Source organism: Euprymna scolopes, chromosome 3 (genome assembly GCF_053919585.1).
Source record: "Euprymna scolopes isolate OS-2025 chromosome 3, ASM5391958v1, whole genome shotgun sequence".
Classification (NCBI taxonomy): Eukaryota; Metazoa; Mollusca; class Cephalopoda; order Sepiida; family Sepiolidae; genus Euprymna; species Euprymna scolopes.
In genome coordinates, this window is record NC_136484.1 from 47,287,478 (window position 1) to 47,306,760 (window position 19,283).

The following is a 19,283-nucleotide window of genomic DNA, read 5'->3' on the forward strand; positions in this document are numbered from 1 at the left end:
TTTTTTAAAGTGATTGAAATTTTAACAACAACCAAAAAAGTAAATAAAAATAATTCTATCATTCATAACATTTTCAGGTTTTCAAATGTTCTCATTTAAATTTATAAAAAAATATTTTCTAACGTATGTGACTCCTCAGTTCTTAAATTTCGCGCTTAAACCGCGCTATTACTCACACGGAGTTCAAACAGCACCAATACAAGACCTATTTTCTCTTCGGAAGTTTCGACCTCTTAATAACAACAATCTGAAGAAATAGAAAAGAAAATTACATCGGACTATCCTCTCCCTGATAAAGCCATGTTTTTGGCGAAAATTCGGACTTTAACAAAAAAAAAACACAAAAAAAAAACAAAAACAAAAACAACAGCAACAACAACAACAAAAGCAAAAAGTCAATAAAATAATTTTATCATTTCATAACATTTGCAGTTTTTCAAATATTCTCGTTTAAATACATTAATTATATTTGTTTGTGTAGCCAATTAATTTAACAATCTTTTTAAAATTATACGTTTGTGTTTTGAAAAATATTTGATTTCCTTTGTTTGCGTATCCAGTCTTTATTTACCTCTTTACCTAGCCAGTTTATTTCATTTAACATTTTTTTTTCAATAATTTGAATAAAACGTTTTTGTTTTGAAAAATCTTTGCTTTTCTTGGACGGCGACTGTATATGCATAGGAGTACTGTAATAAGATGAAAGCTTAGGACTAATAGCAGCAGTCTAAAATTAGACCCTTAATTGTAGTTCCATGAAAATAAATATTTTGAGGGCTTTTTGGAATTTTGAAAGTTAACAGGTTATCAAATGCCAGCAGGGGGGTAAGGTGGGGGCGGCAAATCTTACGACAGCCCTAGTCACAAAAATAGTTGCTACGCCACTGGGTTTTCCCTCCACATTAAAACGATCTTATGTCACATATTGCTCTTGTGGTGAAGCAATTTAATACCAATAGTCTATTATAGATAAAATAGAATATAACTACAAGCAATAATATACAACTAGTTGCTGAAGAGCGATAAATAGATAGAATGTTTGAGAGAGAGAGAGAGAGAGAGAGAGAGACAGACAGACAGACAGACAGACAGAAAAAGCGAGAGAGAGAGAGAGAGAGAGAGAGAGAGAGGGCGAAAGAAAGGGGAGAAGATATAGGGAGTAGAAAGTCGTTCATTTGTGATTTTGCTTTTTGTATATTAGGTACCTCCAACGCGCGCCACAGTTTTAACCCCCCCCTGTATGTAACACGATGTAACTGTAATTTATTATTATCATCCTAACTTTTTTTTACTATTTAAAAGAAGAAGCTTCAAATAAACTGCTAATATTTTAAAAAGATTTTTACAGCTTACAAAAATAATAAAAATGCGAGACAAAAATCGTGTTTACATTATCGACGCATTAAAAACAACGTTCCTATGTAATAAGGTGTTTTAAGCGGTTGACACACCTATGTTTTAAACATCTAGCAAAAATCAAATAATAGTCATATTTACCTGAAATTTTCGATCTTTATTCATTATTGAATAAACTTACATATTAAAAGTAGGTTTCGTTAAATATATTAGAGGATATTTTTCAGGTGTTCTATCTACCCCCCCCCATATTTCATGTTACGAAAACTGAAAAAAATAAATGTAGGTCGATAAAATTTCAACATTTTTTTTAAAGCTGGAAAGATCAAATAAATAAAAAATAGTTATATATATATATATATATATATATATATATATATATATATATATATATATATATATAAATCCCATAATTGTTTCCACTTATCTCAAAGTTGTAAATAAAATTGGACATAAAATCATTAATATTATGTTAAAAAAAAATAAAATTAACAATTTTTCTTGATTATTTTTCTCGGTAACATAATTATTTGAATTACAACAACAGCAAAAAAAAAAAAAAAAACGAATTCTAAAAAATAATTATTTTTAAAAAGCTTTCAATGATATTAAATTCAAATATTACGCGATATGAAGTTTAAACCGATGTTTTTATATCACAGGTTTCCAATATAAAAAAAAATATTCATATAATATAATATTTGACTCTTGAGATAATAAAAATTGCAAAAGAAAAAATCGACCAAGAAAAAAAAATTCATTTCGATTTGATTATTTAAAATGACAGAGGTTGAAATCAAAATTTGCGCTTTTTTTTTCAAAAATATACGGAAGCCTGTCAGGACAAGCATTTGTAGATACATGTATACACAAACCAGATTAAAATTAATTTTATCGTCTGTCTAGTTCGTTATTAAAAATCTATTTGCTTTACAAAAGGTAAGTCTTATATTATTTTTATACATTTTTATTGTTCATTTTTTTTATTGTATATTTTATTTATTCAGAAATTTCTGATAAGTTTATCGTTTAATGTATAAATTTTGAATTCTTTGCGAGCTTTTTTCTTATATCTTCAAATCATTAACACGGACTAGTTGTTTTTCGTAATATATGAGAAATTACTTTTTTGTGAACTTATGCCCTGATTTCACCGTTCTAAAATTATAACGTTAGTAAAATAACGTTATTTGCAAATAAATTTTATAGTGCTAATGCTCTTCCATAGAAATTACAATAAACACACGAACTGGTGACGTCGTGTTTTTTGTTTAGAATGATGACGTAGTATACGACAGTTTAGAGGTACCTATTGTATATTTTATATTTAACTGTCATTTCAAACACAATTTTCTCTGCTTCAAACAATCTCAATATCTGACACAACAGGTAGCATGTATATAAATATAGATTAAGGCTTTCCGTGGCCGAAAAAAAAAAAGGTTTCATTTTTCTTTTAAAAAAAATGGTTGCTTGCAGAGTACGTTTTGTTCCGTCTTCACAATCCATACGTTTAAAACAATATGGCAGCTCATGTTTTAAGCATAAGATTCAACCGGTTTAACCTGTTATTCAACTCAATAAAGTGCTATTATGAGACAATAAAAAGACACGGCTAACAAATTTATATAACGACACCCGTTCTCAATATTATAAAACATGTGAATTGTATCGCCCTTCCATTATAACATTCATTTGTTTGTGTTAATTAATAAAAGCTTAGTTAATTGTTATTATTATTATTATTATTATTATTATTATTATTATTATTATTATTATTATTATTATTATTGCATTCAAGAAGTTTTCATCGATAAGCATAATTAAATGTTAACTCTATTTTGCTCAGGAGTCTATTTTATTTAATGAATCGATTCAGCTCATATTTTACCGTTTCTATTAATTTCTCGTAAGAAAATATTTACATTTTTAAAAGGTTGCAAAAATATATGTCATTGAAAAATCGGTTTTACAATAAAAATCGAATTGTTGAAATTTAAATCCTAAAAATATTTAATTGAAAGCAGAAATATAAGGCCAGTTTTGTAAACAAAAAAGCAGAGCACTCTTCGGTAGCTGATATTGTTTATATAAATCGAAAGATTTTCCGTGTTCGTGATGTGTTGATAACCTAACGATTAGAATCTGTCTGTCGAAAAAACAATTTTCGATAGCAGCTTTAAGCACTTGCCAGTCTAGTCCCACTGAAGAGCTGCGATACAGCGAAACAGTTTGTGATTGACTGAATTTACATATAAAATAACATTGATATTCTCTGAAATGACATTGGAGCTGTAAAACATTAATGTACGTTCATCAATGAACTGTACATTACTTTTCGATTGAGACAGTATTGTAATGTTGCCACTTATCTTATAAATGAAGGGAAAACAGGAATAAATTTCTTACGGTTTCCCTTTATAAATTTTTAATTTTTTACTATGAACTCATCGCTTACCAAGGCCAACAGCCACTTGAGGACAAGGGTCAATGAGACTTAGATGATTGTCAACTGAAATATGAGGAAAACTATGCAAGCATTGGCATTGATATTTATTAGTCATCGGACGGATTTTAATAATTTGTTAACATTGGATTTGAAGATGACTAAGTTGTAATCAGCAGGCAAGCAGAACCGCTGTAATATGTTCTACGGACCGGAAATCCTTGCAAAGTCCTGTCTATGAAGATTACGCCTAAAACAGGAGAAGAAATTTCTTTTTTGGTACAATAAGAAAACGAGATCTTGCCGTGAATGTTTTTACGTTTTTAGTTACTTTATTTCCACCACAGTTAAATGTGGCAGAAGGCCGGAGTGGTGGAAGATAGAAAAACCTAGCACACTAGAAGTACTTTAGCACTGCAAAAATAGTCTGAGCACCCCTCGTCGACATTCCTCAATAAGGATGCCTCAGACGATTGGCAACAAACCAACCCTTCCACAAAGAGAGCAGGTAAAGCCTGGGAGGACCAGAGCTCTATAAGGAATTGTAACAAACCCAATACATTTTGGATGTGACATTTTCATTTATTGAAGGATCCAACTGTGAGTTGCTAAAAAATTGTTTTCATTTTGTTCAACGTACCTAAATAAGAGGCTCTGTCTTACGGTCGTTTTGAAATAGCATTTTTATAGGTTTGTCATAGTTTTTGAATAACCTTTTTATTGGTCTAGTATGCTTAAGCTTAAAATAAGCATTTTCGTTGATTTGTCATGCTTAAGTTTGAAAGGGCACTTTCGTTGCTTTCATACTTCCAAGTTTCAAATAGCGTATCTTTGGTATGTCATGCCAAAGTTTGAAACGGCGTTTTCGTCGGTCTCTCATGCTTAAGTTTGAAATAACATTTTTATCGCTGACCACACTAATTGTATGGACGCATCTTAAAAATATCTGTTCGTGTCAACTATTAAAAAAAAAAAAAGATGTCTGTAAATATCCATATAAGCGCATTATCTATTTCATCGCCTGCTTTTGGTCAGGATGAGAAGATTCCAAATCTCTGTGCTCGATGATTTGGCGTATCACGTGGTTTACACGTGGGAAAGTTCTCATTCATTTCGTGGTTCAAAGCGAGCTCCATTTAAAATTATGCATCGTTAAATCATTTTTCCCACTTCTTTTTTTTTCTGTAAGGGACGGAGGAGTATGAATGTCTGAAGGTGAGTGGTTTTGAACACGTGTCGTTCAGCGATTGGTCGTATCGCATCGTGTATAAATATCAATAGACAAACAAACGCCGTACACACTTGCTACATCCATCGTGTAAGGAAGATAATCTCTTTTGTCCTGGCGAGAAAATCAAATCGTCTACGAAGATGATCAGCCTTTTTGCTATTCTGCTGCTCGGCATTGCAGGTAAGAAAACTTAATTGCAACGTAATTTAATTGTACAATAGTGGCGCTTTCAAAAACTAGTGTTTTTCTTATGTTTAAGAAAAAGAATAACAATGGTAGTCACTTTTTCCTCTTAACTTTAATTCAATCCAGAAATTGCATTATAATTGACATTTAAAAGGATTTTTATTCTCACAACTTTTCGTCTGATGTAACTTCCATTCATTTTCAAGTGTATCTTGTTGAACTCTTGAATCTTCATCTTGGAATCTGTATAGAATTTTGAACAGAACTCTTTATTTAATACAGGTTTTCTCAAAGTGGGATCCACAGAGCCCTGGGGTTACGTGATTAAAGCTGAGGAGCTCCGGAAACCCTTGTTTAAAGAGGACCAAATGCCTTATATGGGAAATTAAATAGCTGTAGGCATTTAATTATTGATCTGTTTTACTGGAAAGAGATATGATACATAACTACAGGTGTAAAGAGTTTCAGGATGGTTCATGAAAAAGTAAATAAAAAAATAAATTAGCAAAAAAAAAAAAAATGAAACAATTTTTGATAAATTAAAAACGAATAATGGTTTTATATACGAAAATATAGAAAAATCACGAACAGGAACAACTAATGAACATGAAAATCACGAACAGGAACAACTAATGAACATGAAAATCACGAACAGGAACAACTAATGAACAATAAAATAACGAACAGGAACAACTAATGGACATGAAAATCACGAACAGGAACAACTAATGAACACGTTTAAGAAACCCCCAAAATCATTAGTTAGTGTTCAAATTTTAAATTAATGTTTTTCATATTTATTTTAGAAATCATCTTGTTAGTGTTCCGTGAAAAATCTTTACCCTGTTCAGAGGCTCCATGGTGTCCTGAAGTTTGGGAAACCTTCATTTAATACATGGAGGTGGCTTTTTCTCGTTCAGTCAGCCATGATCTGTTACTATTGCTTGTACTGAGGATTAATCCTCAAACTACAAAACACTGTCACTTAGAATTGATGATTTTTTATGCCTCCGTTCAGTCTCGAAAGACAATGGATACCCCTTGTAAGGGTAACTGCGTCTGTAATTATGAGACAAGGGTTGTGCAATCCTAACCACACCTCTCTTGAATCGGCACTTCTTGAGTCCAGTAGCAAAGAGAAGCCCAGGATAGCTGGAAACAATGCCGAGATAAGCGGAGAGAAAGGCATTAAGATGATCGCATTTATATGACTGATTAGCACTTAGCATTTATATCCGTTGTGCCACGTGTCATTGCAGAAATTCTAGTATAAATTTTAGGAGCCTAAAACTTATTTTAAAAGTTTCAAAATTACCTTAGAATTTCTACAAGCTCAATTTTTATATAAATAATAGGTCAAAAGTAACATTTCAATGCTTAATTAGTTTGAAAGTTATTTTGAAGCCTTGAAGTGTCAATGAGAAAGTAATTTCTAACCTTGACGGCAAAAACCAAATATTACAGCTTTAAAACACAAAATGATTTTGTGGCTGCGGCACTATAGTAAAATTGAACACAGAAAAGAATTGGAACTCATTTTAAAATGTATAATTTAAATATTTCTCGGGTTTGTTTTCCAATACACGTCGGCACGAAAAAGTTGTCAAAAAAAATCAAAAAATAAATATATAACAAATAAATGTTATCAAATCAAATATCAAAGGCAAGATATTAATTAATTAATTAATTAATTAATAATAATAATAATAATAATAATAATAATAATAACTAGCAGAACCCGTGGAAATTCCACGGTAGTTAATTTTTTTTAAAACACGTTATAAATAAATGAAGAAAACATAAAATAAAACAAATAACGACTAATTTAAAACAATTTTTAGAAAATTCTTTTTTTAATCTTTTAAAGCTAAAAACATTGATTTAAAAATTAGATTTTTCAATGAAAATTCAACACATTTTATTTTTTTTTTCTGAATAATTTTTTTAAAGGAACAGATATTAATTCACAATAAAATAAGAAGTAGAAGTCAGCCGAACATTTGTCTGAGTGAAGCCCGGTTATTGGCTGATGAAGACATCAACCTGCGAACGGGAATAACAATGAATCGGTTTGGTTTGCTAGTTAAACTAAACACTACGTGTATATATGTAAAAACACCAAGTAACACAAAGTTTCATGCATTTTTAATTTTTGGAGAGGAAATGGTTTTTATGATTTTTAACTGACAAAGAGCAAATATAAAGGGAGGTAATTCGTTTCTCATCAATAAATGTTTGTGATGATAAAGGTTTTTGTGATAGTGGACGTACTGACAAGTAAATTAATATTTATTTATTTAATAATAATAATAATAATAATAATAATAATAATAATAATAATAATAATAATAATCGCAGCACAAGATAACTCGATAAGAACCAACTTTTTTTACATAGGCATCACCACTCATCAAGGCCACTCGATAATGAGGGTTAAAGAGTGTACAGTAGTCAATTGGACAATATAGTAATCGTTACTAATGGAAATTCGGTAAATTTGTTAACTTAAGTAGAACGGCTCATCAAGAAATTGTTTATGTTGGACTTGAAAACAACCATATTGTAGTCAGCTGGAAAGCAAGCAAACGGAAGACAGTTCCACGGGTGTGCAGTTCTAAGAAAGAAACTTTTTTCATGGAATCTATATTTAGGTTTAGGCACAGATAAAGAGTAGAGGGATTATTGATATTGTTTTCAGCTAGATGAGTGTTTCTTGTGAAATTTTGGTGAGGGGGGGCATAGATTAGAGCTCAGTCGAACACTTGCCATGAAAATAAGGATAAGGCAGAGACAAACTCGCAACATCTCTTCTGTGAGAAAGGGGTTGCAGGGAAAAGAAAAAGACATTCCCTACCAGGCTACGAAGTTTATTTTGAACTCTATCAAGGCAGGATAAGTCCTGTTTAGCAGCTCCTGTCCAGATGTGGCAACAGTACTCCATCCTTGGCCGTACCTGGCTTTTATATAGATAGAGAATTGCATCAGCAGTGAGATATCTACTGGATCGATAGAAGGATCCCACCATTTTTCCAGCGGCCTTGGCAACGCATTTGATGTGTGTGTGCCATTTCAGATTAGGAGTAAAGGTCAACCCAAGAACTACATCAAAGCAAAGATCGACAAAACATAAAAAAAACAGCAAATGCAGACTCTGTGGACAAAGAGACGAAACGATAAACCATATAGTAAGCAAATGCAGCAAACTGGCCCAAAAGGAATACAAGAACAGACACGACCAAGTGGAAAGGGCAGTACACTGGGAATTATGCAAACAACTGCATCTCGAACGCACAGACAAATGGTACAAACATAAGCTGGCAACAGTAATTGAAAATGAAAATCACAAAGTCCTAACAAACTGATAAACCCATCCAAGCAAGAAGACCGGATGTCGTAATAATTAACAAGAAAGAAAAATCCTGTGAAATCGTAGACTTTGCTGTTTCAGCTTACCACAGGGTGAATATCAAAGAAAAGGAGAAACCGAGCAAATACACAGAGCTAGCCAGAAACCAATTGATACAACTGTTACACACACACACACGCACACAAATAATGTGGTTTTCCTTTTAAGTGCTATCCGCTTACACATTGTTCATTCAATATGCTTGATGTTTATTTTAGACCATGAAGGGTTAACAAAGCAATGGTTATACAAAAGCAATTAAACCTGCATACTTTACGTAATGGTTCTATAAAGTTGGCTTTAAAAAATAATTACTCCGTGTTATGGATTTTTAATCGTTTTATTTTCATACATTCATGAAACAGATCACTTCATGCATTTTATGAGCAAGGCGTTTTCAAGTGAAAGGACTAATCGTTTTTTAAGCCATCATAAAAGTATTAAGGATTTGCGTCCATGTAATTCACATGTTTGTCCGCCATTCTTTATTTACTTACATAAAATAAAAAGCGTTTGAATTCTGATTCATTTTAATAACCGTTAAGCTTTTGTAACTCGAGTATTTTCCATAAGATGGGCAGACAAAACATTTTTCTGTAGAACAATCGTATAATCCACAGGACAGGGAAACCAGCTTTCTTTCTGTCGTATAATCTGTAAAATGGGAAAATGCAAGCCTAGTTTCCCAGCAAAATGAATCATCATCATCATCATCGTCGTCGTCGTCGTCGTCATTAGTGTTTTGATCACTCTTGAAGGAAGAACTCCTCGTTGGTTTCTTTACATCCTGTTTTGTTCCTGGCTAGGCGTGGCTACGTAGGACACAATTGGCTGTTAAGGTCGTCCCTTATCCTTGTTTTTGCCATTCCTCTACGTCTTTTCCATTGTCTCTAGGCCCCTTCTGCCCTTCTAGATGTCAACCCGTTGTCTGAAGATCTCGAAAGGTGACCTACCAATTTATGTTTAACCGTTAGTATGGTGGTGATGGGTTTCCGTCTGACCCAAAAGTTTCTTAGCTTTTCTATCGACTCAAGTTCCCTTGTTTTGCTACCATATGTCATAACAAGAGTGATTTATCCATTAAACGCTTTTATGTTTATAGTAAACTTTCTACTCCTCATGATTTTCTCTACTTTGGAAAAGGCTGTCTATGCAAGCGATATTCACTGATTTCAGGCACGATACCAGCGTTGATTCTTACCATATTTCCTAGATAGATGCAGTTGCCAACTTCCTCAACATTTTCACCGTGCGCTATAACTGAGATCTTTGTGGCATATTTGTTGAACATGACCTTGGTTCTTCCAGTATGCATTTTAAGGCCAACTATATGTCAATAATTCCCGCACTCTTTATCTGTGCCTAAACTTAAACGTAGATTCCATGAACAACGATTCTTTCTTAGAAACGCACGCCTGAGGAACTCTTCCGTTTTCTTGCTTTCCAGCTGACTACAATCCGATTGTCTTCAAGTCAAACGTAAACATGTTTTTGATGAGCCGTTCTACTTAAGTTAACAAATTTACCGAATTTCCATTACTAACGATTACCATATTGTCAAATTGACTACTGTACATTCTTAACCCTTATCCTCGAGTGGTCTCTGGGCCTTGATAAGTGGTGATGCCTATGTAAACAAAACTGTGTAGTATTGTGAATGTGATTAGGAACCCCTTCTAATTCTTGTAGCATTGATATCACAGACAAATTCTAGATGGACAACGTATTTTCCGTTTATTTTGATACTTCTGCCTTCCCAGTTAATTTTATTGATCACCGAATTGTGTATACAATATGTCATTGTATTGTCCGGCACCGCTTTTCATATTGACCATTTCACTGTCCTGTTAGAGGTTTTTAGTTGTGGTTCCATTGCAAAGGTATTAATACAAGTTGATGTAAACGCTGTCAATTTCAAAACATTTCAAAACTGTGAACATAAGTATGAATTCTGTGTAATCGAATGCTTTTGCCACAGTTGACAAAGGCAAAACAAAGTGGTATACCGTGCGCACTAACTTTCTCTTGGAGTTGGTTTACAATTTGAATGTGATCCATGGGGGAAAATCTAGGTTGGAAACCAACTTGTTCTCTGGGTAGTTTTCTGCCAAGTGTGTATTGCATCCTTTTGATGATAATCGGAGAATACTTTATAAACGACAGAATGGAGACTTACTGGCATGTAGTATTTAATAACTTTCAAGTCTTCTTACAGTTAGGATATTAACTGGCGTATTCTTAATTTCAGCCCGGCGTTGCCCGGGTGTTTGGAGTTGTATGTTGAGCAAAAAAAAAAAAAGAAAAGAAAAAGCGGTCAATTTTTTTTTTTTGACCCCTATTATGACACCTTAACATTTATTGTTTTGGGTTCAAATCAAGTTATTAAGTTAGATCCATGTCCAAGGAACCTATATCTAAAATTTAAAGTGTTTAGACCCAAAGTTGTCGGAGGAGTTTGGTAGAGTTCTCAAAGGTAAAATCGTTGAACTTTGACCCATTAACAGCCAAACTTCTGGCTGAAAACTGATTACAAAGATTTTCCCTAATCTCAGTACCCTGTATATCAAATTTCGAGTCTATAGCCTTAAAATCGACAGAGTTATTGCGTAGGGAAATGTACACACACAGATACACACACAGACACGTTCACTTTTATATATAGATAGATTTGTTGTATAAGCTGGTGAGAATCTCTGCGATTCTGAAAGGTGCCCTGCAATTTCATATTTTTCTGGAGATTTCTATGTTTAGTCGCTTGATTGAGCACTATATCTCGGACTAATACAAGTATGTTGCGTATCAGCCTTCTTCTGTCTGTATAGGGTTAATCGTGGGATCTCCTGGTTTTGTAAAGCTATGTGTAGAACATTTCACGTAGTCTGATTAGCCGGTTTTCAGGGTGTCAGCGTTTATTTTCAATGCGATGTTGTCAGACCCCCCCCCGCCCGAGGCATTATTTATTGTAAGTCTTCCACATTGTAAGCCCTTATTTCTTTATCAATTCGATGAGGTAGAGTCTTACATGTTTCAGAATATTCAACGTTCTGAATATTTCTACTTCACTGTTTCATTTGTTTATTTTTTTTTCGTAGTAGTTTGGTTTCTGCTCAGAGTTCGTAAAGCCTTGGTGGATTGTCGCTTTCAACGGTGTTCAGCGTCGTTTCTAAGACAGTTGGACTGATTAAATCGCATGTCGTCTCAACATCTGATTCTAATAATGTTGCTTTAAGTGAGAATTCTACCTTCAAACTCTTTGGCCTAACATTTGCGGGCAATATGAACCGGAACAAATACATAGAGGACATTGCAAAGGCTGCTGCAAAGAAGGTGGGTTCCCTCTATCGAGCTAGAAGACTATTCACATCTGAGAGTATCCTGTACCTCTACAAAACCACCATTCGCCCATGCATGGAGTATTGTTGCCACATCTGGGCTAGTGCATCTACCACTAATCTCTCCCTCTTAGATAGGATCCAAAACTATTTTTTGGGTTCTATCTAATCTAGTCACTCTAATCGATTCCACTTTATCAACTAAGTTCTAGCTCCTGCCCCATCGCCGCAATGTTGCATCATTGTGCCTGTTTTACAAATATTTTAATGGAATATGTTCTGATGAACTCGTTTTACTTGTACCCCCTCGACGTACATATCCCCGACAAACACGCTTAACAATAAGATCTCACCCCTTCACTGTTGATGTCCCTAAATGCCAGAAAGCTTTCTATTCTAATAGTGTCTTCCCTAGAACAGCTAGACGTTGGAATTCCCTTCCTGCTGCCTGCTCCCCTGGCTATACTGATATGCATAATTTTAAATGTAACATAAACAAATATTTTATAAATCTTTCCTAGACATGGCCCCGAATAATAACCCTTACGTCCAAATGGCGATATGCTTTCTAAGGAGTAAAAGAAATTTAAAAAGAAAAAAGTGTTTTGAACTGTTATCCAGTTTCAGTTATTTAGGCCCGGTACTTTGTCAGGGATATGTTACACATTCTGTCGTAATTTTATCGTACAAGAGGGTCCAAATAAATTCCACCAAGGATACGTGGACTAGCAGGAATGCATAATCTTATCAAAATCCACGATTCATAAGAATTGTATTAAATATTTAATGCCATATACAGGCATGGACACTGAACGCAGACCGACAAAGGAGGTTACATGCAGTATAAACGAGATGTCTCAGAAGACGTCTTGGCATCTCATACAAGGACCATGTCACAAACAATGAAGTCCGTAGAAATGTCATTCAACAAGTGTGTCACTATGAAGGCCTACTGATCACGATGAAAAAGGGGAAACTCATATAATATACACACCTAATATGTTCAGAAGGACTTGCAACAGCCATCTCTTAAGAAACAGTAAAGGAGAAAAGAAGATGGAACAGACAGAAGAAAAAGTGGGCCGACAACATCCTTGGTTGAACAGAAAAAAGCTTTGATATTACCCAGGCCGTCGTCCACAAACGCATCAAAGTGGAGCCAGCTGTTTCACTGTTCATTCACCACGCAGCGCCCATACCACTCTGGCAGGTTACAAGACCAGTAGTTAGTAACAATAACAGTTCCTTTAAAATTCGGCCAAATCAATATATAAAACTAATGGGGGTACCCGGCGTTGCCCGGGTGTGTCAAGGTGGTGTAGTAGGGAACCCGGGTGTGTGTGTAAAAAGTGGTAGTAGGGGGGTAGAAATAAAAACAAAAGTAGGCAGTTTGGGTGGAGAGAGGTGTTAAAAAAAAGTGGTAGTAGACAGGCAGGCTCGACCCCCGTAAAGGAAGAAAGAAAAGAAGGTTAAAAAAAAACAAACAAAACGTGACGTGTTAGCCGATGTCTCCATCGCGCGACCGGAAGTCCTGAGCATTGAAATTAAGCGTAGTCAATCCAACCGAGACGATGACTTTGCGAAAATGTCGACGCAAAAGAACGACTCTCTCCTTGTAGAAAGCTGCCCAGTTGAGGGCGAAGGAATAAATGTTTTTGGCCAATTTTTCGATATTTGTAGTCCGAGATGTCGAGCTTTAAAACGATACCGATCTTGTTAGGATCCATCGCATCTGCCATAAGTTTTTGGAAGACATACAGACATTCATACATGCATACACACAAACCGACGATTGAGGTTTTTATTATAGATCTAGAAGGTTAATAACTTTGTTTCCTTTCTTTTCAGGTGCTAATGCTGAGTGCACTGCAAACCTGTATAACTGCTATCTTCCATATTTCAATTTATTTGACATGAATGCTTTTTGCCAGTAAGTGGATTTATTATTCAGTTATGTTGCGAACCTAATTTCGTTGCTTTTTTTATACTGCATATCAACCCCGTTTGTTGATTTAATTCGACATTTAGTCATTTTGACAAAAGTTTGTGATCTTTCAAGTCAGGAGAATTAATTAATCATGTTAGACAGAGGCTACAATTTTTATTTCTATTTTCAGTCCAGAATGTTCATATAGAAACACATCCAATAAATGCCATCAATCGTGCGAAAATGTAACGTTCTACCTGTATTTTGTTTAATTTTCGATTTTTTTTTCAAGGATCGACTACGGCTCAGATAATACCATCATTTTGTTTTTCGTTCTAACTCGACAGGCTTTACACTACCTTTATTTTTAAATAAAGATCACTTTAAAATAAGTTCAAAAAAAAATTTATAAAGGTAGGTAGATGGTTGGTTGGTTGTTTTGTTTTACGGCATATCAATCCATTTCGGATCATTTAATGCCAACTCAAATTTTATAAAAGTTGATTAAAAAGTAAAGAACAATTTCAACAAGTTTATATATTTAAACAAATCAATACATTTAACAGATTTTTATATTCAACAAATTCATATTTTAAAAAAATTCGTATATTTAACAAATTATAAGTATTTGATACACATTTTATAAACAATTTCAATTTGGCTGCTTAGATTCTATGGCATATCAACCATTATGGATTATCTAAAAATCAAATCCAGCCTACATACGTCGCGTGCATATATATATATATATATATATATATATATATATATATATATATATATATATATATATATATATATATATATAAAAGCGAAAATGTAAGTATGTATGTATGTATGTGTGTTCGCTTTTTCTGTATGTCAACAAAAGGCTTTTTTTCAGAGAAGCGGTCGCTCGCTTCACAACTTTTTAAAACTTTTTATATCACATATAAATCGTAATATCTCACAATTAACAACGAAGCTTGCCTGTCTATTTAATTTGCTCGCTTTCGGGAAGATAAATATTCAATATTTGTCGCTCGCCGCATGTGGGTTAGTCTTTTTCCTATAACATCTTGGGGGGGAGGGGATTTAAAAAAAAAGCGTTCAGCATTAAATGAATACCATCCCGCAGTCAAACTTGACCTCATTAACTCATTAAAACGGGCACCTGCTAAATCCAAGTAATTAAATAAATTCAAACGTGTTTCCGTTAGCATCTGGCGGTGGGGCAATGGTTAACGTCGCACGTTTTTTTTTCACACTTTAATTTACAACTTTGCCTCAAGGGTTCGGGTTTGATCCTCATACTCACTTTTTACCCCCCCCCCACACACCTACAAACACCCGGGCAACGCCGGGTACCTCTCGCTAGTATATATATATATATATATATATATATATATATATATATATATATATTTATATATATATTGCACATGCCTGACATGCAAACACATATATCAACCACTGAGTTATTTAAAAATCAAATCCAGCTAACATACGTCGTGCGCATATATATATATATATATATATATATATATATATATGTATATATATAGTCATCCACGTACAGTACTGTTTCGCTGTTTCACAGCTCATCAGTGCGGCTAGACAGGCAACTGCCTCAAAGCAGGATCGAAACCTGACCGCCCAAATGGCAGTCAAGGTTTCTCACCATTATGCTATACGGCTGCTGCTGTGTGGGTAATGAATTAATGATGTTTTTGACATCGTCCAAATGCCTGCGCTTGACTTGTTTTACACAAAGAGCGTCGCTTAATACGTTAATGGCAGTTTGTATATCTATATCATTTCCCGATAGGGAGCATTATAGTCATCCACATACAGTACTGTTTCGCCGTTTCACAGCTCATCAGTGCGGCTAGACAGGCAAAACCTAACCGCTCAAATAACAGTCAAGACTTCTCACACGCACACACACACACACACACACACACACACACACACACACACACACACACACACACACACACACACACACACATATATATATATATATATATATATATATATATATATACATATATATACCAGGTGTGTAGAAGAATAACTTAACTTGCATTTGGTAACATTTATTTGTTTTGTATTTATTCATGTCTTTTTACTTTGTTTACTATTCTGGAAAATTATCAGAGTTTTTCACAATCATTTCATTTTAGATTGAAATGATGCTGTTCCGAATAGAATTTTAATGTGTTGTATTACCGGCTATGTGTTGGAAATTTCATTACCACACGTTCAACATTTAAAGCCACCGCGTATACCTCGAAGCGCTCAAACTTCAAAGATTTTGATACTTTCGGTTGCTTTCACCGTTTAGCTTTCAAATATGCTTATTCCTCGAGATTATTCGATTGAACAGTCCGAAGAATTCCACACACTGATCTGAATTTCCACCCACGTGATACTATCGGCGTTCCACCCAAGTTTTGGGAAGTGAAGGAGAAAAAGAAAAAAGAATTATGACAAAAGACAAGAAGAAATAAGTTTATCGGAGCAAACAAGAATAAAGGGAACGGGGTTGGTGGAAAAGATAATGGATAGGGAATTGTTCAACAGCACACACAAATGAAAGCTAAGGTTGGGTTGTGCATCAGGGTTGTGCGGTGAATCACAACAAAACGACTTGAAATATATTTAGCATTAGAATAAAATAAAATACGCATCAAGTGCGCTTGAAAGCTAAATCACAACGCAATATTAGAAAAATAAACAAATATTTTAGTTGCTTGAAATTAATAACATAAATATATTTCGGAGCTAAACTCCATCCTCAGTATGTTATTTTCTTTCTTTCTCCCTCTTTTCTTTTCTTCTTTCTTACCATGTTGTAAAGTTGGAGAAAGAAAAGTCTGTTTGTAAAGAGCCGCGCTTGTATCTCTGCGGTTTTGTATTTTGAAATGTTGGAACAGTGCGTAGGCAACGCGAGAATAATGTCAAGAGTGTGAGTTCCATATAGAAACGTTGATTTAATTTGAATAAAATAAAATACGGATCAAGTGCGCTTGAAAGCCAAATCAAAATGTAATATTAGCAAAATAAACAAATATTTAACGTTAGTTTGCAGGCACTTTGAGAGAGTGACAATTAGTTTGACAATAATTAGGAACTGTTTACGAACAGTCTTGGGTTTACGACAGTTGAGGTTACTGAACGAACGCGACTAGGATGATAACATGTCATGTTGTGCCGCTGTCCTTCGAAATGTTTCTGTAATGATTATTCAAGTGGTGGAAAATTTCAGAAACCTTTCCAACAGCCCATAATAGACAAAGGTCACCATTTAAAAGAAATACATTTTTAAATGATATGAACAAAAACGGCAACCCTTTGTTCAAACAATAGTAACATTAAATTTTCATAAATATTCTTTCCTCTTTCTTTTATCAACCTTTTAAATATGGAATATATTTCTGCCGCCGTCTATATATACGTCTCACATGAGATCTATTTTCTTTTCTAATCTTTTAAAAATACTTGGCGCTGCTGAACACCGTCACGAATTTGTATTTCTTTTATTTAGTTACTCATTTCAATTTGAAATACGTTCGCAAATTATATGAATTTTATATGTTCTTCTTGTTATTGCAGAACTCTGGGCTTATTGAAAAACTGCATCATTCAAAGCAACTGCAAAAAGACTGTATTCGATAAGTATGTGTTATCCCTCGTGCAATCCCACGGTGAGCATCATCTGTTCATTCTCAAGTGTTTCGGTAATTGGAAGGTCAAAATGTTTTAGAGGACAGCTCGTTCATAGTATAGCCCGGGGATTGTTACCGAGTTGATCCGATGTAATTACTTACTTTTCTTTACTCTTTTTTTTTTCTTTACCTCAAACAAGGCACAATGTCATTTAGAACGTAAGGGGCTACTATTTAGGATCGTGTCTAACAGGGGACTTATTTCCAGTCGGTATGTATGTCTTAATTAGCCAATCATATTCCTGTGAGGAGGAACCCGGATGTACTCATATGTATTTCGTCAAAGATAAAATGCAAAAAATAATTGACAGCTATTGAATGACGCAACTAAAAATTAAAGTTTTTTTTGTCATTTTGAAATGAATTGTTCCAAATCAAATAAATTGTCATACATAAAATCATGGCGCCTCGTCGACTTAACCGGTTTAAAAGTCTACTCTGAACTTTGATTTTATTTGAATAATCCAGTTGCTACAGTTTCAAATAAAAAAAAAAAATAAGCGTCATCCATTATATCTATTGGGGGAATATTTGGCTCAGAATTATTTTACGAAAGAAAATATGTTAAAAAATGATTTAAATTGTCATAATAAATAAATTACAGGTTTTATTTTCACAGTAGTCGAATTGATGTATCATCTCCGTAATGTATTAGCGAAGTTTCTTTTTAAAGACTTTTTTAAAAGATTCTAAGATTCTAGTATTTTCATATCATATTATCTTTGTAAAAAAGTTTGTTTTATAGAAGGGTGTTTTAGAACGTTCTTTTAATATTATATATGGAATATCGTAACTGGTATTACAGCGTTACGCATCTAAGAAAATAAACTTTGCATTAAAAGAGAGTTTTGTTGAACTTCTTCCATTTATAGATTTTTTGTTATGCTGTTGATCCTGTCGTCGTCCTAGAGGCTTCCTTGGGAAGGTTAGCAGGAAAACTCACAAAAAGACGCAATTTATATATTGTTTCATTTTCTTAGCCCTCATGTATTTTTAAAGTAATAAGAAAGAGGAAGGAGATAACTTGAGGTAACTTTCTTTGTTATTTACCAATCTATATAACGGACATATATTCGTGCCTCTGTGATGTATCTAAATCGGTACATGTTATATAGCGTCTATATCAATGAGTGTGTTTATATATATATATATGTATATATATATATATATATATATATATATATATATATATATATATATATAAAATTTAGTCATTCAATGAATTTAAAAATTTATGACCTGAAATGTTTAAATTTCAAATACAAAGATTTTTATTATTCTATGTAAGACAAAGAATACACTTGAAATATTATAACTCCTTATCCTATAGGATTTCGATGTCTACCATCTCTTCGGAGGAGAAAATATTAGCAAATAGTTATAATGGTTTACACCTTATTTGCTAAAGTCATTTGATAAAGTTCATTTGCTCTATCTTGTATATCGAGAAATTTTTATTTAGGTGGGATAGTACTTATAGAATATTACTGCCAGTAATATCTTGTAAAACTTATACTCACAGGTTTCCATACCAGTTGATTGTTAGATAATTTTATTCTGAAGAATATATATATATATATATATATATATATATATATATATATATATATATATATATATATATATATATGTATATATATATATATATATATATACATATATATATATATATATATATATATATATATA

The 19,283-nt window shown here is 33.4% G+C and overlaps 1 protein-coding gene across 1 annotated transcript in view; it reads left to right on the forward strand.

The window, feature by feature from the left end:
- The first annotated feature begins 5,062 nt into the window (after positions 1-5,062).
- The window catches only part of LOC145263281 (uncharacterized), a 32,987-nt gene continuing 18,766 nt past the window's right edge, over positions 5,063-19,283 (forward strand). The window contains exons 1-3 of the mRNA XM_080120364.1: positions 5,063-5,213; positions 13,806-13,887; positions 17,482-17,573. Coding sequence (XP_079976490.1) covers positions 5,174-5,213; positions 13,806-13,887; positions 17,482-17,573 — 214 coding nt within the window. The 5' untranslated portion in view covers positions 5,063-5,173. The remainder of the gene's footprint in view (positions 5,214-13,805; positions 13,888-17,481; positions 17,574-19,283) is intronic.